Here is a 26,337-nt window from a genome sequence, read left to right on the forward strand (position 1 = left end):
TCACGCCTGTAATCCTAGCACTCTGGGAGGCCGAGGCAGGAGGATTGCTTGAGCTCAGGAGTTCGAGACCAGCCTGAGCAAGAGCGAGACCCCGTCTCTACTAAAAAATAGAAAGAAATTAACCAGACAACTAAAAAATATAGAAAAAATTAGCCGGGCATGGTGGCGCATGCCTGTAGTCCCAGCTACTCGGGAGGCTGAGGCAGTAGGATCGCTTAAGCCCAGGAGTTTGAGGTTGCTGTGAGCTAGGCTGACGCCACAGCACTCTAGCCCAGGCAACAGAGTCAGACTCTGTCCCCCCCCCAAAAAAAAAAAAAAAAAAAGTATAAAGGGTATTGAAGAATTTATTTGGTCAGAGAACCAGAGTGACTGCTAATTATTAAAAGCAAAAGGGGTACTTTTCTTTTTTTTTTTTTTTAAGAGATGGAGTCTTGCTCTGTCGTCCAGACTGGAGCACAGCAGCACAATAATAGCTTACTGTAACCTCGAACTCCTGGGCCCAAGGGATCTTCCCATCTTAGCTTCTCAAGAAGCTAGGACTATAGGCACACACCATCATGCCCAGCTAAATATATATATATATATATATATATATATATTTTTTTTTTTTTTTTTGGTAGAGATGGGTCTTGCTATGTTGCTAAGGCTGGTTTTGAACTCCTGGCCTCAGGCAGTCTTCCTGCCTTGGCCTCCCAAAGTGTTGGGATTATAAGCATGAGCCACCATGCTGGCCAAAAAGGGTACTTCTTAAATGGCTGGTATTCCTGGTCTTTCGAAAGTGAAGTCAAGATGAATAAACATTATTTTGTACTTGAATCTATAGAAAGAGAAGGTTAGACTGAGAAGATAATGCAGATGGGTGATTGTATTTCTGATTGTAATTCCCAAATTGTATGGATCAGTTTGCAGCTGGTAAGCACTTAGTTTTGTGGAGTTGGGGAGTATTATGTAAATTATGGGTATGTCTTAGAAAGTGGGTGCTCTACTCAGCAGCTGATATACTGTAACTGAATGGTTTCCCCTCAGTAAGGTAGTTTTCTTTGGAATTTTTTGGGCATAAGGAGAAACAGGTATTAAGCCCAGGATCAAGAGACATGGGAAAATGGAGAAAAATTGTAGGTGAAGGAGGAGATAAAGTGAGTTTCCTTATTGGATAAACTGGATCATGCTCTTGGAAAGACAATGCCACGAAATAAGTTCTTGACTTGAAAAATCTGGGGTATAAGACCAGGTTCTGATAAGGCTGAATGTATGTATTTCATTCAGATAAGTTAATTCTAAGCAAGCTTTATACTGAATAGAGATTTTGGTAATAAGGAGGCTCACTATCCAGTTACCACGAAACATGCCCTCCTGCATGCACTGGACTAATGGGTTATCTTTGTATTTTTAAATTCTCATACCTCTCTTGCCCCACACCCCTAAATAATTATGGCAAATCTGCCTTGGAACCAAATCTGCCACAATTGAAAAGGGCTGCTTCCTAAATTAGATGTGACAGACTTAAAGTATATTTTTTCTAAGTAAAAAGGAACATAAATAGTGATCCTTAATTCTCAGCCATGTATTTTGTCCTAAAATATAATTGTCAGATGCTGAATGAGAATATTTCTTATTTCTTTTGTAGAAATAGTATCCATTTATGATAATGAATAGTATGTGTTCTCCTATGTAATTTTATTGAACAAGGAAAAGAGGCATCACTTGATTTTCAGTGACTTCCTTACCTAGAAGGAATTTTGGAATTAGAGGTTTTAAGCCTTTAGAAATTTAGCCTTGATTCATAAAGCCAAACTGGAGTAATATCATGTCTAATATTATAATACATTTTATAAGGCAGATTACTTGACTATGAGATAATGTGGTCAGTTTTATATCAGTATTAGATGTAAAAAGTGTAACTAGGCTATTGAGGCTTATTGAAAACTGGCTAATCATCAATCTTCATTTTGGATTCTGCACATTAACTTAGAGAAGAAAGACTAGAAAGTAGAGAGTCTTAGGAAGCAACACGTGGGTTTGACATGTCTTGAATGTGACTTACACTCTCTATTTGATGAATCTATAACTTTTGGTTCTCTGCATGTTGCTATTAAAAATAGCGAATGTTTTTGAGCATTTACTATGTGCTAGCTTCAGGACTTTACATGAACAAATCCCCCTATGATTGTTACTGCTGTTAATTCTGTTTTAGAGATGAAGGGCCCAAGGCATATAGAGGTTGAAAGATTTTTCGAGGGTCACAGGCTCAACTGTGGAACAGGCCTCCTAACTGCTATGCTTCTTTACTTGCTGTTGTTAAAAATCTATTTTTTCAAATGGCTTATAGAATGAATTTTAAGTTTTAAACAGACAGTTAAGTTTCAGACAGTTATTCACACCAGTGATTGCTGTATTTTTTTAAATTTGTTCTTTCTTAGGAAATAGTTATCATCTTATAGATTCTTACCCAAAGAAGACTTAACGATTGTCATTAGCACAACCAGAGATGTTCTGTGGATATGTGTTTCTGTTTGTTACTGAAGTGGTGAAAGAGCTTTTTAATTTTAAATTGCACTCCTAGTCTAGAAGATATGTAATGTAACATAGTAAGTATTTACTGGGTGTCCCTTATGTGTTGGAACACGCAAGTTTGGGTCCCAGGGAATGTGATGAGGAGGAAACACGAGCAGTTTTTCTAAGGGGGTGCTTAGTCATTCTCGCATACTTTCTAGTCTCTATCCAGCCTTGGGGCACGACAGAGGTTAAATCATCACAAAGCACGCAGCATGTTTGTGTAGGCTCCTTACCCTTAGCTTCTGTCAAGAGTTGACATGAAGAACAAGGCTGCCTATTTTCCAAAACCTCCTTAGAGACACATTCTGACTTGTTTCCTCATTTTTCCTACAACTGGTTCCATTTTATAAATAATTCACAGACTTTTGCACTTAAGTGTCTCTACTTCTTTATCACATGAAAGCTGTTGGTTTTATTCTTTGCCAGTGCCCACTAGGAAGATCAGGGCCAAATTGGCGTATACTAGAAATAACTATTTCACTGCTCTACTAGGGCTTCCTAACCCTATTTTGTGATTTATCAGAACTCTTGAGGATCTGGTGAAAGCTCTGGACTCACGAATAATGCTGCATTATTATGTCAAGAGGTTCATACATCCTCTGAAACATATCCTGGACCCTTGGGGTTAAGAATCCCTGCTTTTCATCTTTTTATGTCTTTATTTCAACTATTTTGTAAATATGAATGTATTTTTCTAGGTTTCTTTAACTCTATAGAAGTAGGTTATATGTAAATGATAAATACATTGTTTTCAGAGGTTTTGGAGGGTGAGTGGTTGCTCTTCATGTATCTGACAGCTAAGCAATGGGAAATGTTTTTGTTCATCATGGGAACTTTTTTGGCCTTCATGATGATGAAACAGGTGGGCTAATATAAATGGCTGTAGAGTTTTTGATGATTTTCCATGAAAAGCAACCTAGAGATTTTATAACTCCTTTTTTGGGGAAGGGGGTACCAGGGCCTAAAGAGGGAGTTGTTATGCTATAAACACAATTGTGAATGGATATTCAGTAAAGTTAATGTTTGACATTTTTATGTCTCTTCTGCAGGGTTCTTGGTAAAGTCTCTTGAAAGCTGTAAAAAGGCTTTGGGAATTGTCTCTGGGGCTGCAGTTTTAAAATCTGGTTCCCAAGTGAGGGATGAGCCATTGGCCTCTGCCTCTCAGGGTTGTTCCCAGATGCTCCTTGGTGCTGGATTTTTAGCAGGAGTTCCTGAGTCGGGGGCCTTGGGCTAGGCTTTGCTCTTGGGCTTTATGTATAGAGGGATGGTATTTTAGTTTGTGGGATTTGCAGGATAGTGTGCCTCATTAAACTTGCCTTTGGAGATTTTTTGCTCTTTACTATCCCTTTCAGATGGTGGAAGGGGAGGTTCAAGATCTGTCCTTAAGACTGTTCCCAGAACATCCGCTAGTGAGGAGGAAGGTCAAACTCATGTTGAGATATGTTTGTACTAGCTATGACTTTCACCTCTTTCCCCCTTCTCTCTTTGTAAAAGACAATCTGTAATACATTTTGTCTCTCTCAGAGAGACTTGAGTACCCAGCTGGTTAGATATATTTAAAGAAAGGAAAAAATCTTTTTAAACAGACCTTGAAGAAATCTATTATATATTTGAGTGGGAACCTGAGAATGCTATGGCATACAGGCAAAATTAATTAGAATAACTGATAAAGAAATCAGATGTACCTTTACATGGAATTTTCAAGATTAAAATGTGTGAGAATTATGTTAATAAGCTCTGCCTTTAACTCTATCAAGTGTCTATCAAGTGCAGGAACTTGTTCTTTTTGTGCAATTTAAAAGCACCATCACCTGTGGCCTCTAGTACATATAGGATGAGTTTGACAGTAGAATTGTGTGGTGTGCATCCTGCCTCTGTCCTAGTTACTGCTGAAATTCCTGGTGTGAAAGCTCCCTTAGCCTCTCTGATCCCACATCTCTGGGCAGTGGACAAAGGGTGGCCTTGTTTATTCCCCCATCTGGTCTTACTATGCTGCTTTGGGACTGGAGAAGCAGTAAGTGCATCCTGGCAAATATGGCAGACTCTCGGCATTCAGCTCCTGGAGGCCAGGCCGGTTTCTGCCCCAGTGCTGGCCAGGTACAGTGTGCTGTCCTGAGGGTGTTCATCTATGCCAAGCAAGGACTTTACAGTCAGCCTTTGAATGACAGGGGTTTGGATTGTGCAGGTCCACTTACATGCAGATTTCCATTCACCTCTGCCACCCCAAGCGATAAGACTAAGCCCTCCTTTTCCTCCTCCTCCTCAGCCTACTCAACATGAAGACTACGCTAAGCATAAAAATCTTTATGGTCCTCCACTTCTACTTAACGAATAATAAATGTATATTCTCTTATAATTTTCTTAACATTTTCTTTTCTCTAGCTTTTTTGTAAGGATATAGTATATAATACATATAACATACAAAGTATTTGTTAATTGACTATTTATATTATCAGTAAGATGTATAGATTTTCGACTCTGTGGGGGGGCTGGACTTGGCAGCTGATCCTTAAAGGGTCAACTGTAGTTAAAGATCTTCTCTTCCTTTCCCCATCCGTACTCACTGAGCTGGCAAGAGGGGTAGAGTAGGTCATGTAAAGATCCTAATGGTCCCAGTGTTTCAGCACCTGTGGACTTTCGTCTTAGGAGTGGTGTGCAAGGTGCTGCTGGGATCTAACCTCTGAGGCAGAGGCCCAGTTGCTGTTTGCTAGGTGCAGGCAATCGGATGCCTTCCTGAAGCTCCCCAGGCTGTGGTGGCAGTCCAGTGTAGAGGAGGATGGGAGAGGTATAGCCAACCCCAGGTCCTGTGAGCCTGGAACAGCTGTTTGTCCACTTGCTAAGGCTTGTGACAGAGCAGCTTCTTATTGCACGATGGCTTAGGCCCCCTCCATTCCTCCTGTCCACTGTCCCTTTACCTTTACTTCTTTCTTAGCCTAATTTTGCCTCTCTCTGAATGAAGACAGGTGATGATTAGCTGCCATTTTTTTTTCAGCTGACACATTTGGCATTGTAGAGGAACATGGTACAAAACAACTGTTCATTCAGGATTTCTGTATCTGTCACAAATGGCTTTTCAAGTTTCACTTGTCAAAATTGATAGGTTATCAAGGAAAAGTAAAAAAAAAATAGAGACATTGACTTTTTACAGTATACACAATTTTAATAACAAAACTTTCCTGTACACTGTACTTTATGTTACCCTCTCCCCAAGACCTCCTGCATAATAGTATTTTCTTCCCACCCCAACCCATCTGCCCACCTCCCACCCCTCAAAAAATGGCTCTTGAAGGTGAATGAACACAATGTGTTTGGACTGTACTTTTAGTTTCCAGTCTCAGTGTTGATAGGAAGGTTCACTAAATATTCCATATATCAGATTTTTTTTAATCAAGAAAGAAAAGGTTAGTTGGAGGAGTTGCAGAAGTTTCCAGATGTTTGCAATAGCAGAATGAAAGCTTAAACAGTCATTTTCTGTTTGTTTTTGGCCTTATTCAAGTACTCTTGAGTTTGCCCCAGGTTAGATAGAGAAATATGTAATTATGTATGGATGGCCTTACGGTCTTTGCCTTTTTCTGGCTCAAGGGCTTTAACCAATAAGATATGAAAAGTTTGTCCCAAAATAGACTTTTGAGATAGGTCTTTACTGTATTGCTGTATTAGAAAAATGATCATGTAAGTCAGCTGTTAAAAATACTCTTTTAAAAATTTTATATTGATATCCACACTTCAGAAAAAGAACAGGGCATTTATAGCTTTTTCTCCAGATAGCTGTGTATATAGGAAATATGCCTGAAGAAAATGATATGCCTGTTTAGAATTTTAGGATTCAGACCTAGTGCTATACAGGGCTCAGTTTTTATTGGAAAGATGGAGTCTAGCTCTTGGTGACTAGCATTAGAATAAGCAGATGGATTTTAATAATTAGTGGAGTTGGGAAGTTCAATCAATTCATTCATTGAATTGGTATAGAAATTAACTTAGGCACATTAAGAAATTACATGTGTTAGTACAGATTTTTGGCTTAAAAAATTAGTATCTTTGCTTTCTGATGTTGGCAGTGGGTATTCACAGAGTTGTGTGTGGATTCACAAATTTACCAGCCCATTCTCTTTTCAGAAAGGTGATTGAAATCCCTGGCAAGCTACAGAAATGAATATAAATCATTCCAAAGTAGTTCTTGGTTTCTAGGTGGGCATGGTATCATAGTCTTCTTTAGCTTTCCTTTTTCCAGAGAGATAATTATTTTTCCGGTTTTTGATGGTCATTTTCCTCTAACCTTGAAAATGGGGGGAAAAAAAGGAGGGGTGAGTGGTGGTGGTGAAGAGAATAAAACCCCACCAAAAAACAAAAGCCTTAACATCGTGTTACTAGGACCTGCAGTGTTGCCGTGATGCTGTTCCACCCTAGTCAGCTGGTAAAGAAAGCACAGATGACTAACAGTCTTATCTTCAAACCTTTCTGATTCCGAAACAAAAATATATAAAAATTAAATGGAATACGGCCTTCTATAAGCAATTAAAAGAGTTTTTGTTTTAAATGAGACAGGAAAATATTTGTTTGGCACTGTCATTCACTTTTCTCAGAGGGCATTACCAAAAAAATGGAGGGCAAAAAAAAAATCAATTATTTTTCAAACTGGAAATATGCCTCGGTGGCCTTGGCTGTGCTTTTCCCCTGATTTGCTAAATGGCTGGCTTTTCCACATACGTGAAGGATTTTGCCAACTGATGGTCCTTTAGGATTAATGTAGGGATTCCCAGCCAAAGAAGGGGATTTCTTAACCTTCTTGCAGTTTGAATTAATTTTAGTTGTGGTTTGAAATGATGGAAAATACTCCTCTGCTGTCCTTCAGGGCTGATGGAATCTCGTGTGCTCAGGACACAGTTGTGTTGTGACCAGGCTGTCCGTCACCTGACAAATGGCTTTGGTCATCCTCATAAGTGGGTTGATAAATTTTAGCTCATGGAGCTCTCATTTGTCGTAGGGGCTTCTGATCCATCCCCTCTGTGGGAAAGCAGTGCCCTGCTCTCTGCGCTATAAAATCAGCTTCTGTCTCTGCCCATACAAGCCCAGGGTCTGGTTTAACAGGAGAGGAAATGCTCACCACTCAAGGTTAACTGAATTGAACTGGGTTGAGACTTTGACAGACTAATCTTAACCACCTTTAAAAATGTAGAGAGCACATTTTTTACTGTAATCTGTGATCTTGTCTGCTTTTCACTGAGACATGTTAGGTTAAGGGTACTGAGGTACCCTTCTCTTCATATTAAAGGAAAATTACAATTAAATCTTATGTATTAAACTATGTCTTAACATGTTTTTGATTCAATCCTGGGAAGAAAATATGCCCCGAATGAAGGATCTCATGTTAACGTTCATGATAAGGAAAAGATAACTTTTTTAAATGGGAGTGGTTTCGTCTAAGGAGTTAATGCCTTTTTTCTACATATAATAAATGGCAGTTAGAAAAATGCTCATTAAAAAATCAAGTTAGGGCTCTGATTTCACAGCTTTATGCATATATGGAACCTTATTTATGGAAAAATTCTGTGTGGATGGGTAACTTGCATCTAAATGCCAAATATGTCATAGTTTTTCTTTAAAAATTATAATTGAAGAAACTGAATACTTGTGGTTCTTTTCTGCATGAAAACTGTGGCCTCCTTATAATTTGTTAATTATGGAATGTTTATATGTGCAGTGGAGAACCTCCTCTTTCCCTTTTCAGCAGCAGGTCCCGGGGCCTTGCCCTGTTTGGTGCAGATTGTGTATAATCATTCTTGGCTGCCTTGTAACTCCAGCTAACCTGAGAGTCAGATCTCAGAAATCTGCCTTTCCTTTTCATCCCCTCATGTCCGCGCTGCCTTGAGTTACCACTGTGTGGCTGCACAGGCATGTCGAGTTGTTCCACCATCAGATTAACCTCAATAAGACGTTCCCTTCACTTAGAAGGAACTATGCTTATAATATGAATATGTATCTTTATTAAAAAGTCAAAATTTAGCATATAATATTTAGAAAGTGATTTTTTTCATGGTTCCTTTATACCGTATTATAAGAAAATTGGTGTTATGCCTGTTGCTAGCAAATTACTTTTAATTTGGCTCTTTGAGGCTTGAAATCAGGAAAAGGCAGAAGAAAGAGGTTTAAACCCCTTTGTCAAGGCATCTTTGATCGTGACAGTTGAGAGGAAAATGTATGTGTTTGTGTGTGTGCTTTCAAATTGGAGGGAGCATGTCAGGATTGTTAAATTAACTCCGTTTATCTCTTTTCTCTCAAATAATTTTTAAATCTTTTTTTCACGTTATATATGTAAATACAGGATTTAGTAAATTAATTAGTAAAATGGTACTTTAATACTAGTTTAAAACAGTTGCCTAAATGCCACAAAAATCAACATGTCCATTATAAGTCAAACTAGAAATGTATGAAAAGAAATCAGTGTAATTATTTAGTATTGATTTCATTGTAATGAGACCTTTTCACAATCACTTGGATTCATTGCTTAAATATATTAAAGAGTCACTCAGCTTACTAGAATTACATAAGGAGTTCTGATTTCATGATGTGGACTTTGATAATATCTACTAACCCAGGCAAAAACTCTGGAAGGGAGAATGTTTAATATTTAGCAGTCTTCAGCATACATGAAATTCTACTTCCCACACTGGTAGTAGATTGAAGATTTGAGTAAATACCAAATTATCATACAAGAGAACTTTGCTAAGTCTCCTTTTAAACAGCTAGCTAGTTGTGGTACATGGGATGGAGAGCAGTGATCAAACAGGTATTGATCCATATCTGTTTCTGCTCCATAGCTTCTTTCCAAACTGTTTTCAGTAGAAAATAAAAATAGCATATGGAGACCTTAGTGTAAATGTTTACACACAATATTATATAATTACATACATGAAACGTCTTATTTTGAAGTAAGCATTTTAAAGACTTTACAACAGGAGTGCAAATTAATGTGAGCATTGCTTCATTTAACACTTAAAATATGGTTTCATTTAAAAAATTAAAAATACTTTAACACTTCAAAAACTAAGTCTCCACTTAGTTTGGAAAATTAGGCTTAATGTCACCATTGGTAAAAATTAGATATGTATTTAGCCTCTACTATGTAAAATAGGTTACTTATCTGATGTGATTTTTTGATGACGGGTAGGTATTATACTTCACATTCTTTGTATGGCAGCTGCTGACACTTGCACTGTCCATAACCATTAATGATGATGAAGGGTCCTTCATGGGTGGGTTCATATTCATTATATGGTCCTTGGTCTGACATGTTTGACATATGGAGTCGTGTTTGGGATCGGAGCTGCCTGTGGTTCTGAATCATTGAGCACTGCCTAATTCTTCTTAAAGTGGGAGGGCAGCACTTCCTGGAGATGAACACTATAAAAATAATAAAAAAGAAAGAAAACAATAAAGCCATTGTTCCTGTAATTACCCGCTGAGTGAAGATGGCATTGTCTGGTTCAGGAAAGTGTTCCTCGGTAGTAACTGCTATGCCTGCAGTAGTTGGGATTTCTTTGTCTCCCACATGGTAACTTGATGAGCTTATTCTTTTTGTATATTCAGTGGTTGGATCTCTGTAAGTTGTAGCCATGGCAGTGACAGTGGTTGATAAATTCCAGCAGAGCTGAAATCCATGGACTGCATCTAGAATATCCTCTCCTTGGGTGTGGTCAGGACTGTGGCACAGGATGGAATGCTCCCACCGACCTTGGAAACTGCCCAGCCAGGAGGCCAGAGCACATATTCGGGCGCTGCATTCCCACAGATTGCCAGAGAGGCCGACGGTTGTGAGGGATCTCAGGGAGTTTAAGATCTTGGAATCAAGGCTGTTTAACTTGTTGTTATCCATGAGGAGTATTTTAAGATTCGGCATCGTTTCAAACACAGTCAAGTCGATGGCTTTGATTTCATTTCCAGTCAGGTCTAGCTTTTCTAAAGTGCCCCAGGTCCACTCCATCCCACATGTCAAGTTGCTAATTTTGTTCCATTGTAGGAAGAGCGTGTGCAGACTGCTTAGCCGTAGGAAATGAGCAAAATTAATCTTCGTCAGCTGGTTGTGCTCTAGGTGAAGCTCTCTCAGTTTGATTAATCCTGCAAATCCATTGCGAGCCAAACTTCGCAAACGGTTTGTGCTCAAATCCAGAAACTCCAGACTACGACAGTCCCAGAACAGGCGTACTGGGATAGTCCGCAGGGAGTTGGAACGTAAATGCAAGGTCTGCAGCTTCCGAAGGCCATAGAAGAGCTCTGGGTGCAGAGATGACAGCTGATTAAAAGACAGGTCCAAATTTTGCAGGTTAATCAGTTGGGTAAAAGTTGTGTTTGGCAAGTAAAATATTTTGTTGGAACTTAAGATTAATTCCTTAAGTTTATATAGTCCTTGAAAAGCATCTTCTTTTACTGTTGAAATTTGATTGTGATCTAAGTGGAGCCAGGTAAGTTGACTGAAGCTGGCAAATTGATCTCTTTCAAGCTCTGTGATATGATTGTGCCTCAGGGACAGGCCCAGAGAGCCCTTGTCTGTGGCGTTTGGCACTGAGTGGAAGCCCTGAGAGTCGCAGTAGAAGAGCAGCTTCTCGCAGCGGCATTTGGGTGGACACGCCATACCCAGGGCAGGCAGCATTTTTAAAACCATACTCATTGCATATATTGCTGCCAGCATAGGGGCCCCTAATGGCCACTTGAAATGTAAGCCTGCAGAATATAATTTAGGGAAAACAAGAAGATAGGATATTTTTCAGCAGAACATATGGGCTATTGAAAAAAACAACATTATGGCGAAAGATTTTACTGCATATAACTTATTTTTCATTTACTGCAGAAAAATTAACCTTGTTGATGTGACTAGAACAAAACTTAAACCATTTGAAAAGAAGATAAAACATGTCCTTACCATCAGCGACATATGCTCAAACCTCAAAATCCAAAAATGTGACAGTGATTTCCCTCATAAGATGTGAATTCAGCAGCTTATTTTAAAAGCATGATTCCTTGTTGACTGTAAAAGGCATATAAATAAATGCACAGACTTACCCATTCTTCTGAGCACATTGGAGGCTGCATTCAGTCGCGGTTATTAGACTCAACGCAGTGAGTCTGTAAAAGGCTCTAACATGTAGGAGCCTTTGACCAGTTTCCTGTTTTCTGTGTCTCAGGCTTTCCGAGTAAAATCGAATCCACCAGGGTGAGTTGTTTTTTCCTTAGGATATTCCTCTGGAAAGCATTGATTTCATTTTCTGTGACCGCTCTGATCCCCTAAATCAGCTTTGAATGTAAGTTATTTATTTTCTCCTCCTCTAACTGCTCAGCTGGTTAATCAAAGCGTCAGTCTCCCCTTTCCGCAGCCGTTAGTTCTCTCAGTCTTAACTTGTTGATGGCAGATGGGCGGCTTGTTGCAGAGAAGAGCTCCTGGAGCAGCATGAGTGCATTTACTGAAAAGCTTTTCTGAGAAACGGCACAAGAATGGATTTGCTTATGTGCTGCGACCACACAGAACTGTATATAGGCTGACGTCACCGGATGACGTGTCTTTTGTTTGGGTTTTCCAGAAGCTTTACTGTTATAAAGCACCGTGCTTTTTGTAACAGCATTGGGGTCGTTGCGAGACCCCCTGATTACAATAAAGCAAGAAAGAAGAACTCCTGGCTTAAAAACATGGTATTCCTTCAGTGTAGGAAGCAGCAGTGAGGTTGTAATAAAGGCTGCATTCAAGAAGACCCGGCTGAACAGTGAGTTGGGTTAGCAGAGTGATGATTTTTAATGCTTGTGAGAGCCAACGTTAGACTGCCGATTCTGCATAGAGGGATCATCTAAATGGGCAGAAGCCTGCACAATTTATGAAGTGCTGATTTAACACCAGCCTATGCAAGGTAGTGCTGCTGCTCTGGTAGTTTGGAAAGCTACTCAATTGCCTTGTTGTCATGCTTGGTTAAAATCAAAGTATGACTATGATTTGCTTCAGATATGGTGATATACTGGCTAAAGGGGCTTGGCTTCTTTGTCATTAAGAGCTTAACATCCTAAACCAAGAATAAAGTGGGAGGGGGGGACTTGCAAAACAAAGCATGTGGTTATTTTTTTTCTTTGAAAATTTCAGCGGCCTCTAAAAGATTTCTCCCTCTCTTTCCTATTTTATAACAGTGTTTTATCACCATGCTGATTGAGAAATAACGCTGAGTTGATGTTTGGGTGTCCTACTGGCAGGAAAGGGCAGGTTGATATAGTCATTTTAATACACATGCCCTACATGTTAACAGTGGAGCAGAGATGATTTAGAACAAATGATACAATGCAGTTTTCAGACTGATTCTGAAAAGTCTCTCAGAATCTCACCTACACCTTAACTGAAAGCCTCAGCTGGTACTGGGATTGGGGTTGTGGCACTGAAATAATAGACCATTTCCACACTAGTTCCTACCGGCACACTCAGGAACTGACTTTGAGGCTCCTCATAACTGTTGTTGGAATCTGTCTTCTGAATACAAAAGGTCACTCATACTTTGGAATAGGACTTTTGCTGTGGCTTGTTTTTGCTTGACCTGACTCTTGTTTCTCTCTGTCAAGTAATGTTATCATTTTTTTAGACCATGGTTATCAATGTACAGCTCCATATTTAGTGGTGTATAAATGCAAAAGATGTTTCTAGCATGAGTCAGTGTTATATTTTCAGGCACGACAAAGGTAAGGCCTTTTACATACCTTGCCATATTGATTTGACACAACATACCTATTTCTCCCATATTAGTGGCACTTACCTTTAGTGGGGACTTGTCTCAGACCTGAGGACAGAAATCTCAAAACTACTGATTGTGACTGTTAAACAATATCAAAGCCTGTTGGCCTACAAGGGCTTAGTTCCACTGGGCAAGTCTAAGAAGTAATTGTGTTGGGTAAAGTTTTTCCGTTGTGTGGCACTGAAGTGTGTGAACTGTAAATCTCCAAGGTCCCTTCCTTAGTGCCCTGTGTAAAGGTGTTGTGGAAATGGCAGCAATGCAGGTGTGTAGTTTGACTCTTCCTAGAAGTGACCCAAAGATAGGATTAGAAGTACAAGAGTTTTATTGGGGGAAATACAAAGGGAGAGAGAAGGCAGCAGGAATACCCTGAGGGCCAGTAGAGTCTTCAGACCGTATAGCAGGTCTGATACCTGTGAAGGGAGAGAGAAAGGAAAGAAGACTAGAAAAGAAGAGTTTCAGAGTGAAGCATGGTTCTCAGACAGTTTTGCAGCCCAAACAGAAATCCCCAAGCCCAAGCTGCGTTCCTCCTTGTTGGTTAAGGAAAGGAGGGAGACATGTCCTGTCTTAGACCCCAAGGATACCACTCACTCTCTGACCTTGATCCTTTCTATTTCTATAGTCTCTCTATAAGCCGGAAGTTCCCCTAACCTGAGTCTATAAACTGGCTTGTGAAATTTTGTTGCTTGTTCATTTTTCTGTGAACAAGGTTTAATCAGATTACTGTAGGGTCTTTTCAGAGACACTGTTCTACACAAACTTGCAACCAAAAGTTTTAAGGAGAAGAGTCTCATGGGGTGATCTCTTTTAATTTTTTTTAAATGGAAAGAAGCCCTTGGGATGTTTTAAATGCCCTTATTGGAGGGGGGGACCTTTGCTATGAGAAGAAGCTGGATTAAATTCTTCCTTCAAGTAACCACTTTAGTTCCATGGGAAGAAAAGCATTTGTGTCAACTGGATTAGAGGAATGAGTTGTATTTGAAAATTTAGAAGGAAAGGCGTCTCCTTTCCCTTAAACTCTTGGTTCCTTTTTAGTCTGCGTGGCCTACCTCTTATATACTAATAAATAGAAACTACTTAAATTATATTATCTCAGTACTTTTATAACAGTCTTGTGGGCAAGGAATATTGTCCAGAGAAGCACCAGTGCAGTTGACAGTAATTATTTCTTGATTGCCCCTGAAGAAGTGGGCAGTCCTGCTTGCTGTGTCACAGTGCCCAGAGACCACAGCTCCTTCCAGGTCACCAGCCACCTATCTCACCTGCCCACTCTTTGGGTTCAAAAGATTCAAGCTGTGGAACCAAGGAAGACATGATGTTTGCATTAAAATTGATGGAGTACAAAGTTCCTGTTGATGGAATTTTGTATTGTGTTTTTGATCTTTTATGTTTCTTTATCTAAAAGGGCTAAACAGATGCCCCTGTTCTTTCTGAACTACTTTTTCTTGGTTTCACTTCAGGGTAGCTTTCTTTTGCATACATATGTCTTTGACTTAGTTAATGTCAAAGTACTACTTCTGGAAGGTAGTGTCTGTATGATTTTCACTGCTTTAGATGTTTGTGGTAAGGCAAAGGAAAAGTAAAATCTAACCTGTCTATCTCTCCTCTCTGTAAATGATTTTAAGCAAATTGAGTCAAGCAGCAGGGCTTAGATGGCTGTAGTTGTTGGTATTTCTCCACATAAGAATTTGCTCTCTCTCTCTCTTTTTTTTTTAAAAGAGCAGGCTCTAGCTATGTTGCCCAAGCTGGACTCAAACTCCTGGGCTCAGGGGAGCCTCCCGTCTCAGTCTCCCGAGTCGCTGGGACTACAGGTGCATGCCACCAGCCCAGTGAGAGTTTGCTTTTGATATAGATTGCTGATTGGGGAGAGTTATTCCCCTACTTGGAGAAGCAAATGCACAGATATATTCACGAAATTTTCTATTCTTCTGTGGTAGAGAGGGAGCTTTATATTTGCTTTATACTAAAAGGTCAAAAGTTTCTTTAATCTTGCCCAACTCTACAAATTGTGTATACTCCAGCTCCAGAGTATCGCACAGAAGTGTTCCGGAGAAGCATGTTGTTTTTAGGGTGGCGGTCCTGGATTTCGTGGGTCTGAGTATGTTCCCTTCCAAGACCTTTTAAGGTCTTAGTTGGCAACCACATATTTAGGCCTGTGTTGTATCCAGACTTGTATTTTACTAGCTTTTTATTTTTTAAGGAGGAGGGAATCTTTCCTTTCAAAAGTAGACTGTCCACATTAGGCCTCCAGAATTCCCATTTTTGCCAGGCTCCTTGTCCCCATCCCCGTTTTCTGTTGATTTTGATTGTTAAAAATCCTTTGGTTCTTTTGTTAATAAACAACTGAGAAAGCAGTAGAAAGGGATTCTGGTTACACCAGTGATTGTGAGCAGTGTTTCTTTTGATACTGCAACTTACACAGTTTGGGACATAACCTAGTTTTGGAGGCATGTGCACGTCGGCAGTTGTTGCTATTGAGGGGGTGTCAGGGCCAGAATCATTTGACAGCCTATTTTCCTCGTGCTAGAGTTGTATTCTGTGTCCAGGATTAGGTAATTCAGCAAAAAATTTTGGGACAGTATACCCGAGTTCGTGAGATGAGAGAAAATTTTCCATAGGAGAAGTTTGGGCAAATGAGCGTTTATACCATGAAGATCTTTTATTTCTCCTATCATAGACAAAACAAAAATAACAGAAACTACCTTAAGTCTTGATTAATGTACAGACTGGAACATATGTGGCTAACTCCTTTTATTAATTAATTAATTAATTAATTTTTACTCTTCTGCCAGTGTCTTCCTTTTGTTTGTGTTTCCTCCTTCCTCTGTGTATAGCAAGCATTGCTTTTTATTCTGAAATATATAGCCAAGTTTGGGGTTGTTCTTTCTGACTTCTCCCTCACTACATTTGAGTAGCTTTTGATTTAGATGTGTTTCCTCCTGCCTACATAGATGGCCAGGGCTATATAAGCCCTTTGCAAAGGATAGAATTAAGAGGTAGGTACCCATTCATACTTACCTGAAGAATCTGGTTCAGTTTTAGTGAGCTGTCTGACCCAATTGTCTAAATTTAAAGGGGTTGATGTTCATGTGTATTGGCTAGGTGCTAGCATTCTTGGTTGCTGAAGCATGGAATCCTCATTCTCTGAGGACCCTCTTAATAGGTTTTGGGGTGGAGGGATTGTGACGTGTGCTAAGGCAAGCAAAGAAATTGACTATGTGATGTTGCCAATGCAAAGAAAATTGATAACAAAAATTTGGCCCAAAGAGAGCAAGATCATTTACTATTATGAAAGTTTATAGCAGCATGTCAGCATTCTGTCTGCTGTTTTGAGATGTTGATCCCTGTATTGCACATTGCCGAAAGAGGCTTGCTAAGGCCTAAGGCTTGAGGGAACAGTGATGTAAGGCTGTCCTCCCATGAGAGCTGGTTCTGTCTTGCTACTTGTTCTGTGTGTTCCGTGTGTGTGTGTGTGTGTGTGTGTGTGTGTGTGTGTGTGTGTGTCTGTCTGTCTGTCTGTCTGTCTGTCTGTCCTGCCCTTTGTAATTTAAGGATAGGGTACTTTTTGAAAGGAATTGGGAACACAGGACTATATAACCACTGTATTCTAAGGTATTGAACCTAGTTTTAAACTTTGCATAAGGTTCCCTGCAACTCTTGTCATATATTCAGTTTATAGAAAGCCCAACAGCCATCTGTGAGCCAGGTGGAACAACCAGGGTCACATTGCTTCTCATGTTACTCACTAAATGCATATTGCATGACATTGTGTTGACCAGCCCACAGCAAACCTTTTATTACTACTCTTGAAAGACATCTATTGACTCTTCAGTAGATGCAGTTTCCCTTATTTTCAGTATTTTTCTTGATATTCTCTTCCAAGTCCCCTTTCTTCTCTGAAGCCTTCTTGCTCTTGAGCAACAGCTTAGATATCACTTCCTGTCTAAAGTTCCTCATCCCTTGCTTTATTGGAAGACTTTTACTATGTGGATGACACCTCAGTTTTTCCTCTTTTGTGAAGATGCTGCTCTAGTCCTTCTGTTCTCTATCGTCTTGGGACACGGGCTTCAGACCCCCATTATTACTTGGGTATTGTAGAATGTCATGGTTCTTTGTTTTTTTATTTTGTTTAATTTTCTGATGGCTGTTTTGAAAGTCCCATGACTTTTAAACTGTCTCTAATTGGTCATTGGTTTCTCAATTCGTCCATATCCAGTGGGAGACAGTCAATAGGCAGGTAATTATCTCAAGGTATGATTTGAGCAGAGTTGTAAGAAGGAAGTATGCGGTGCTATGGGAGCACTCTGGAGGGACACTGAACTTGAACTTAGGGCTGAGGTTGTTCTGTGGAGGCTTCCACAAAAAATGAAGTGGTATCTCATCTAAAAAATGGATAGGAGTTAGAAGAAGGGGTGAAGAGTATTTTGGGTAGGTGAGAGAGTGTATGGCATGTCTGAAGAACCAGAATGCATGTGGATGGGCCAGAGCATGGAATATAGCAAAGTCATTAAAATAATAGGAATAGCCAGGCTCCGCCAAGGAGAATGCGTAGAGTAAGAAGAGAAGGAAGCCTTAGGCAAAAGAGCCCCGAAGAGATTATATGGATCCTTCAATTGAGAGCATTTTTTCCCCCGGAAGCATTATGGCATGATGTTTGTTTTGTGCAGTTAGGCTGGGTAGTTTTTTATAGGCTCACCTGAAAACCTTTGTCACATCATTTAGGGACTAAAATGTGCCTTGAGATGCCACCACCAGCGATGCGAGGTACATATTTCATCCCTCCTTGGCTGTTTCATATTTCATCCCTTCCACACTGGCAAGGGTTGGAGTGGAGTCAGGGAATTATAATGTAACCTCCTCTGTATAATTTTTACTTACTACTATGACCTGCTATTTTGTCATGAGGAACTCCTGTCAAGCTCTGCATAATACAGGGGATTGCTGAATTAGTTGCTCCGAAGTATTTTATCTCAGATTATAAACCCTGTGAGAGAAGGATTATCATTAGTCCTGCCCAATCCAACGAATGTAGAGTTAGGTGCTCAGTAAAGAGTTTGTCCAGGAGGAAGGTGGAGTAGTTCTTTCGTGCTTCTAGTTTTTTGTTTTATTTGAGATAGGGTCTCACTCTGTCCCCCAAGCCAGACCACAGTGGAACAATCATAGCTCACTACAGTCTTGAACACCTGGACTCAGGCAATCCTCCCAGCTCAGGCTCCTGAATAGCTGGAACTACAGGAATGCAATTTTTTGTAGTGATGGAGCTTCGCTGTGTTGCCCAGGCTGGTCAGCGACTCTTCTTCTTCAGCCTCCCAAAGTGCTGGGATTATATAGGCGTGAGCCACCAGATTGGGCCATCATGCTTCTGTTTAAAGATGGGTTTTGAGAGCCCCTTCACTATCTCAGAATTTTGTTGCTAGAGGCTTTGCCTCTCCTTAACTGAGCTGATGTTTACTTGCTGAAGAGAAGCTTGATGTTGAATTCTCAAACATGCCTTATCTTTTTCTTGGAAAGCCTTTTGCCACTGCTTAGCAGGGACGCACATACCAAAATTGAGTGCACCTGGGTGGTCTCTGTGCTCAGTGGAATGGAGTCTCTCAATTAGGTGGAAGCTGAGGGTCACTTATTTTAAAGATTCCTCACTACTTCCAGTAACAGTTACATGCTACAGGACTGGTTTTCTTAACGGTTTGAGTAACTGTATTTTGCCTAGCTAAAACTAGAAACAAAAAAATCATAACTACTTTAATTTTAAAACAAGTAAAATCTTGTTTTACAGATGAACAAGATTTTTACTTTCATCAAGCTCAATGTTGAGGTTCTGAGTGTGTGTATGTGTGTATGTGTACTCATCCCTATTATATTTTAAATGATTGGAACACTAAATTTGTTATTTGGACTGTATTTTTTTAAAGTAATGCTTTGATTTAAAAGTGGTCTAATATAACCTAAAAGGTTTAGTAAATAACTGCTCCTGAGGTGCCCCCTCCTGATTAATGAGGCATAAACCTCTATTTCCTGCAATAACAAGAAAGACAAATTGATTTTAGGGGAGTTTGACAAAGACAATTAACAGATTCATGGTGTGGGTTGCATTGCATCTTAAAATGAATTTTGCTGTGTGACTGTAATTCCCTCAAAAGTCAAGTTTAAGGATTTGGTTTTATATAAATCTCACAGTAAATCCCCTTACCCAAATTGAGGAAATTGCTGGGCATTCCAGGATGTAGGGGATTGGGCTTTCTTGAGATCTGTAAGCCCAACTTTTGGGATTCAGATTCTAGATGTTTTCTGAAGCAAGTGATAGATTAGAAACACACACCCCCCCCCCCCAAAAAAAAAAAAGAAAAAGAAACAAGTTCAAGAACAGTAGCAAACTTTACTGGGTTTATTTAGAGAAATTTTCTTGAAGTGACTTCTTGAGTGTCTAAGGAATGTGGTGAGACTTCCTGATTATAGCATTAATTATGAGGTCAGTTTAATTTTGATTCAGTTTTAGCTACCTTTGTCTTAGATCGTGATATTTTGTTCTCTGAGATTGTCAATAACTAATCATGCTTCTCAAGTTGAGTTCTTTTCTGACTGATGGCCCTGAATAAGTCACAGTTTATTCCTGCAGGTAGATATCTTCACACTTCAACCAGTTTTTGTTGAGCCCCTCCCCTTCATTAATATTCATGGATTGCTTAATTTTATTGGCAGTACAGGAATGCCAGGGGGGAAGAGTAAGGATTGAGACCCTGACCAGATTTGATAATGACCATATCAATTTATTACTTTTATTTCAACTCTTAACATTCATAAGTCTGCTGTTGTCTTTCTGTCCTTCCCTAAATAATCTATATCCCTCCATATTCCTTCCCTCCTCTTCTCTAATAGTCCAAAGAGATGGGGGCAGAGAGATAGGTGGCATTTTCCCCACTTAACAGATAGGGAGAGAAGAGGTAAAGTGAGTGACAAGTGTACATAGAAGGTCCGTAGTAAACACATAACCAGATCTCTTCACCCCCAGCCATTTATCTGCTGTACTGGCTCACGTACTGACGGTGTACCCATACCAAACTGTTTCCAGGATACCCAAAGGGAGAACTTGTGGTTAAATTCCTCTATTTGTATCTCTCTTGTGATGACTAACATGTTTTTTAGAAAGAATCATGCTTGTTTTGTGAAAATGAGCTTTAAGTATTACTTCATAGTTAGCTGGGCAAGGTGGTGACTGCCTGTAGTCCCGGCTACTGGGTAGGCTGAGGCAGGAGGATTGCTTGGACCCAGGAGTTTGAGGTTTTAGTGAGCTCTGATAGTGCCATTTTACTCCAGCCTGGGTGACAGAGCGAGCCCGTCTCTAAAAAAATAAAAATATTAAATACACACACACACACACACACACACTCTGACACACTCACACATTCATGCTTCATAGTTTAACCTATTTGATGTCTTACTAGGTATTTCCAAGGACACAGCCAGCTCTTCCAGGGATAAAAACTTTTGTCCTTTTTGTTTCAACTACCATCTATTTTGATTCTGCTTAGAATGTTTGATTGCGCTTAGAATGTTGCCCTGGCAAATCTCAACTCAACCCCATGATCTCGGAAGAAATACTGATTTACATACCTCTTCAAGAGTGGCTAATAGTTCTTTTCTGCGCAATACAACTCCATTAAGCTTAGCCTAGAATTTAAAAAAATATGGCTGAAGTAATCTTACAAAGCATTCTGATTTGAGCTGCATAATGTACTTTATGAACTCTGACTGAAGATGATACATCTTAGTTTTTAAAATCCGTTATTTCACGTTGTTTCAGTGCCAGATGCCATATTTCACATTTTGACATTCTTCAAAACTCAGAGTTCATCAAAATCAGGTGTAACCTGTTCTGGCTTGCAGTTCAAGGAGAGCTGGTTCATTATTGAAATTGGTGTAACTTTAAGTTAAAATATAAATTTAATTTTGAAAGCCAAACTTTAAGCGTAGGGCTTTGTCTCTTGGCTTCTTTTGGCAAAACTCTCTCAATTCCAATCATCAAATAATGTGGAGCCTATGAGTTGCAAGGTGGGGTTTTAATGAACAAAGCCACCTCGTCTCCCCCACCCTTCAAATATTTTCCAGCTTTGGGCTAAAAAAGTTGTACTATTTTTTCAGTGTTGTTTTGAGCATAAATAGCTATCAGCTATCGTTAAGTTTCCTTGTGAATTACTAAAATGTGTGTCTCTTTCTTTTTACCAGGCAGGACGTAAAGAAAGAAGTGATGCACTCAATTCTGCTATAGATAAAATGACCAAGAAGACCAGGGACTTGCGTAGGCAGGTAAGCTGGAAGAAAATGCTCATTGTTTTCCTAAGTTCTCAATTTTGTATTTTTGATTAAAATCCTAACAAATACTGGGCTTATATATTTTTTTTATCAGGGGAAAGCATAGATTGTCACTGGAAAGTGGCTATCTCTGTTTTGTTGCTAATAAGCTTCTTAATGGCTAAAAAAAAATATCATGGGGACATGGAATAATACAGTCCCACTGGGATGGACTGAATAAATTAACTGTACTGTGAAAAGAATATGCAGGTAGGAAAATCAATTTAAAATGACTTGGGACCTGTGAAAGTAACCCTGAAGGATCTCAGTGTATTGGCTACGACAGTAGAGACAGAAATTCCAGTTGTGTATTTGACTTTCCCCATTCAGATTGCACCCTTGGAGTTCCCTTAGATCACTGGTGGAGATGTGTTTCTAGTTCAGATGTGGTAGGTATAGACATATTTGGGGTGCTGAATTTTCCAAGTTAGTAAATACAATGTAAAGGATCCTTTTCATATAATGACAAATAGCCCCATGAACATTTTGAGTTAACATCAAATTGAGTTTTAGTCTTTCTTTAGGGAAGTTAGGGTTGAATTTATAAAACTATGTATTAAGACCTAAGAAGTGGTAATACAGACAATTTCCAAGAGTTAGTGGAGAGACATTTTATTTCTCATGTCTGATATAAAACAGAAGTAAAGATAGAATGTATTTTTATTTAATTTCCTTTTGGTGAAACAGTATCAAAAATGGCTTTTAAAGATAACCTTTAAGTTTTAAGGTTCATAATGTGCTAACCCTTTTAGATAAGCCAGAAAGTACTCTTTTTTTCTCTTCTCATTTTATTTAGCCAATTAGGCTAATTACATACATTCCAAGGCTATGTGCCAATTCAACCCAGAGCTGCTTTCTGTTCAGCTTTGTGTTATTCCTTTAAGATGTAAGCCTTAGTTTTGTAATTCCCAAGAAAGAAGTATAGTATCTTGAAAACCAAGATTCTGAGGCTGAAGTGTTCTAACTGTAGTAGTGTGGAACCATTGTCTCCATGATCACATGTTTCTTCTGTCACAGATTATATAACTACATGGTTTACACGAGGGGTCCTCATAAGCTTCCATTAGGTTGAAATGTACAAGGGAAAAAAGGAGTCTAGCTTCTTGGTAGAAATAAAATCAAATTTTTACTATGTAATTATTAGCTCCGCAAAGCCGTCATGGACCACGTTTCAGATTCTTTCCTGGAAACCAACGTTCCACTTTTAGTATTGATCGAAGCTGCAAAGAATGGAAATGAGAAAGAAGTTAAGGAGTATGCCCAAGTTTTCCGTGAACATGCCAACAAATTGATTGAGGTGAGTGTATTAGCAGTTTCATTAACTATAGGTAACTTGGTGAAGTGTGGTAAGTTTTAATTACATTATTTAATCATCTAAAATTTTTAAGTGCTCACTTAATATACAACATGTATGAAATGATAGTCTTTCATTATCATTTCTTAACATCTATCTAAAACTACCATTTTTGTCAGTTTACATTAATTATGTACATGATTAAATATAGATGTCCTTATCCTGGAAACTTAACATCTCCACTTAATGTTAATGCAAATAAGGATAAATCATGAAATGACTAGACTCAAAAGACAGTGTAGGAAGCCGCGGTGGCTAAGAGCTAGAGCTCAGGAGTCGTGCTGCCTGCCCTTGCATCCTGGCAAGTTACCTAAACTCTCTCAATTCCTATTTCTTACCTATAAAATGTGGATACTAATAATACCTATCTTGGGATTATTTTAAAAACTAAAAGAAATGGTGTATGTCAAGTGCTTAGCTTTATGCCCAAGACATAGACCAATCTTCTTGTTTTGAAAGTGAAGAAACTGAGCCCTGACATTGCTGCGAATTAGATATGTTTACATAGTAGAAATCTGTATGTAAGTGGTTGGTTTGTAGAGTAGCAAAATGAAAGAGTGAATTGCTATTTAATTTCCAGGTTAGTTAGACTTGCTTCTACCTTTTACTAACTGAAATTATGTTACTGTTTAATCTATTCATTATTGTTGTATTTTAGAAATGCTTATTGGAAAACACATAATAAACATATATTAAAGTCATTTAATTTTATAACCTTAATGCAGAATATCTAATACTTAGAAAAGATATTCCATAGACCTGCAGTCCCCAACCCCCAGGCCACAGACCAGTCCCCATGGCTGTTAGGAACTGGGCCACACAGCTGGAGGTGAGCTAGCGAGAGGGAGTGAAGATTTATCTGTATTTACAGCCGCTCCCCATTGCTCGCATCACCACTCGAGCTCCGCCTCCTGTCAGATCAGTGGCAGCATTAGATTCTGCATTATGGTTAGTTGTATAATTATTTCATTATGTATTACAATGTAATAATAATAGAAGTGAAGTGCACAATAAATGCAGTGCATTTGAATCATCCCGAAACCATCTTCCACTCCCCAGTCTGTGGAAAAATTGTCTTCCATGAAAGTGGTCCCTGGTGCCAAAAAGGTTGGGGACCGCTGCCATAGACCATTTGGTAAGATGGCCATTATGTAAGAACAGAATATGGGCCTTTATGTAAAATGTGTGTCTTGTACATTTGGATTTATAGTGACCATTAGGCCAGGTTAATACCATAAAAATATTCCAAGGAAAACATCAGTAATCACATTAAATGCATTACTAATTTTACATCTAGTTTTCTTTGGACATTAATTTAAGTGTTATTCTGACCTGAATTAATTATGTACAGAACACATAGGTCAGTCTACTATTCAGGTTAATGACTCTGGCATTTGCAACTAAAATTGGGAGACTTTCATTTTGTGTCTCCATTAAGCATAATCTTGTTCACAGTAGTCACATGACAGCATGAGGTATGTGAACGAAAAACCTTAAGCCCCCCAGCAGACTTAATGGACCCCCTTTTGGCTAAGGGGGACTCCACGAAACCTTAAAGCTAGCCCTGAAGAGAAGGGAGGTCAGACCCACCTAGTCACACCCCCTCCCTTTTGGAGTTACTCTTTGTAAAACATTCCAAGCCTTTAGACAAAGCTTCATTTCTTTAACCAATTATAAATCAAAGTATCTTTAAACCCACCTATAACCTGCGAGGCCCCTAACCGCCACCCCTTTGAGATATCCTGCTTTTTCTGGCCAAACCAATGTACATCCTCCACATACTGACCTAGGATCTAATATGTAATTCCTGTTTCCATGAGTGTATAAAACCAAACTATAACTCAGCTACCATGTCACATTTTCTCAGGACCTCTTGAGGCCCTGTGCTCCGGGCCAGTCACACACATTTGGCTCAGAATAAACCTCTTTAAATTATTTCACAGACTTTGGGTTTTTGTCGGTTAACAGGTGTAATCTCCAGATGTACAAAGATTGTGTTTAGGAAGCCAGTCTCCTGTGAGTAGTCTATGTATTAGAAAGTTTGCCTGCATGGCAGGAAGCAAGGACACTGGCAGCCCAAGGCCTTGGCTATCGGCACGGTAGAGAGCTCCTGTGTGGCAGCTGAACAGAGGGCAGGCCTTGTCTGCACTGGAGCTCGAGGGCCCTTTATTAGGGCTAGCTGACTCATCCTCAGCCTAATCGAGCTGACACTTGCTGAGCACCTGCAGTGTACCAGCTATGTGCATATACAGTATACTTTCCATAACATTTCTCAGGAAGGAAGCTGAGGCTTAGAGAAGTTAAGTAACTTGCCTAAGTTCCACCTGGCTTTTATCCGCCCAACAATGAGGGGTATGTCCTTGAGCTCACTGGCTAAAGATGGCTTACCATCCAATAAAATGTTGGGTGGGCCCCGTGGGATTGGAGACCTTGCTCCAGGAGCTTTTCCCCAGCTTACACTTTTTATTTAGTTCTGAACATCACTAACCAAGAGCCCCTAGAGTTTAGAGTTTGGTGTTCCCCTTCATAGCTCAGTTCTGACCACTTTCCCACCTCTCTTGCCTCTCTGTGACCTGCACCTCCATCACCCCAACACATATTATCTATGTATTAAGTGACATAGGAGTTTTCATTGCTTGAGGCATAACCACAGTCTTTGTAGTCCCATTCTGCAGTTAAATTATATTTATGGTAATAGAGATACTAAAATATATAATTGCATATGTCCATGAAAAGGATGAAAAGGAAATGAGTTTTTAAGGTGTTATTGAACCCTCAAATTCCTGACTCAAGGCAGAACTTTACTCTTCAATGACAAAGCTTCTCCTTCCCTACCACTTTTGTATTATAATGAAACACTTTGACACTAGTCTCTGATACTAGTCAGAGATTTGTTTTAAGCAAAGATAAAATACTTTATTATTATGAGGCCAGTGCGGTGGCTCACACCTGTAATCCTAGCACTCTGGGAGGCCGAGGCGGGTGGATTGTTTGAGCTCAGGAGTTCGAGACCAGCCTGAGCAAGAATGAGACCCGTCTCTACTAAAAATAGAAAGACATTATTGGGCCAACTAAAAAAAAATATATATATATATACATATATATATATATATTTATAAAATTTTCCAGGCATGGTGGCACACACCTGTAGTCCCAGCTACTCAGGAGGCTGAGGCAGAAGGATCACTTGAGCCCAGGAGTTTGAGGTTGCTGTGAGCGAGGCTGACACCACGGCACTCTAGCCTGGGCAACAGAGTGAGACTCTGTCTCAAAAAAACAAAAACAAAAACAAAAAAACTTTATTATGACTATTTTGTTAATCTC

The 26,337-nt window shown here is 39.4% G+C and overlaps 2 protein-coding genes across 7 annotated transcripts in view; one reads left to right on the top strand and one right to left on the bottom strand.

Moving 5' to 3' along the window:
* CTNNA1 (catenin alpha 1) overlaps positions 1–26,337 on the top strand; it is a 149,787-nt gene that overhangs the window by 90,480 nt on the left and 32,970 nt on the right. For all 5 annotated transcript variants that reach the window (XM_045550917.1, XM_045550920.1, XM_045550915.1 and 2 more), the window contains exons 8-9: positions 21,534–21,614; positions 22,804–22,956. In XM_045550917.1, coding sequence (XP_045406873.1) covers positions 21,534–21,614; positions 22,804–22,956 — 234 coding nt within the window. The remainder of the gene's footprint in view (positions 1–21,533; positions 21,615–22,803; positions 22,957–26,337) is intronic.
* On the bottom strand, positions 5,691–12,050 carry LRRTM2 (leucine rich repeat transmembrane neuronal 2). Of its 2 annotated transcripts, none has more exons than XM_045550921.1 (2): positions 11,614–12,044; positions 5,691–11,274 (listed from the first exon to the last, which is right to left on the bottom strand). In XM_045550921.1, the coding sequence occupies exons 1-2, from the start codon at positions 11,615–11,617 to the stop codon at positions 9,728–9,730; spliced, it is 1,551 nt and encodes a 516-aa protein (XP_045406877.1). In that variant the 5' UTR covers positions 11,618–12,044; the 3' UTR covers positions 5,691–9,727. The 2 variants fall into 2 exon arrangements, with proteins under 2 accessions (XP_045406877.1, XP_045406878.1); XM_045550922.1 differs by having other exon boundaries at positions 9,339–10,846; positions 11,614–12,050.

Source organism: Lemur catta, chromosome 5, assembly GCF_020740605.2.
Source record: "Lemur catta isolate mLemCat1 chromosome 5, mLemCat1.pri, whole genome shotgun sequence".
Lineage (NCBI taxonomy): Eukaryota > Metazoa > Chordata > Mammalia > Primates > Lemuridae > Lemur > Lemur catta.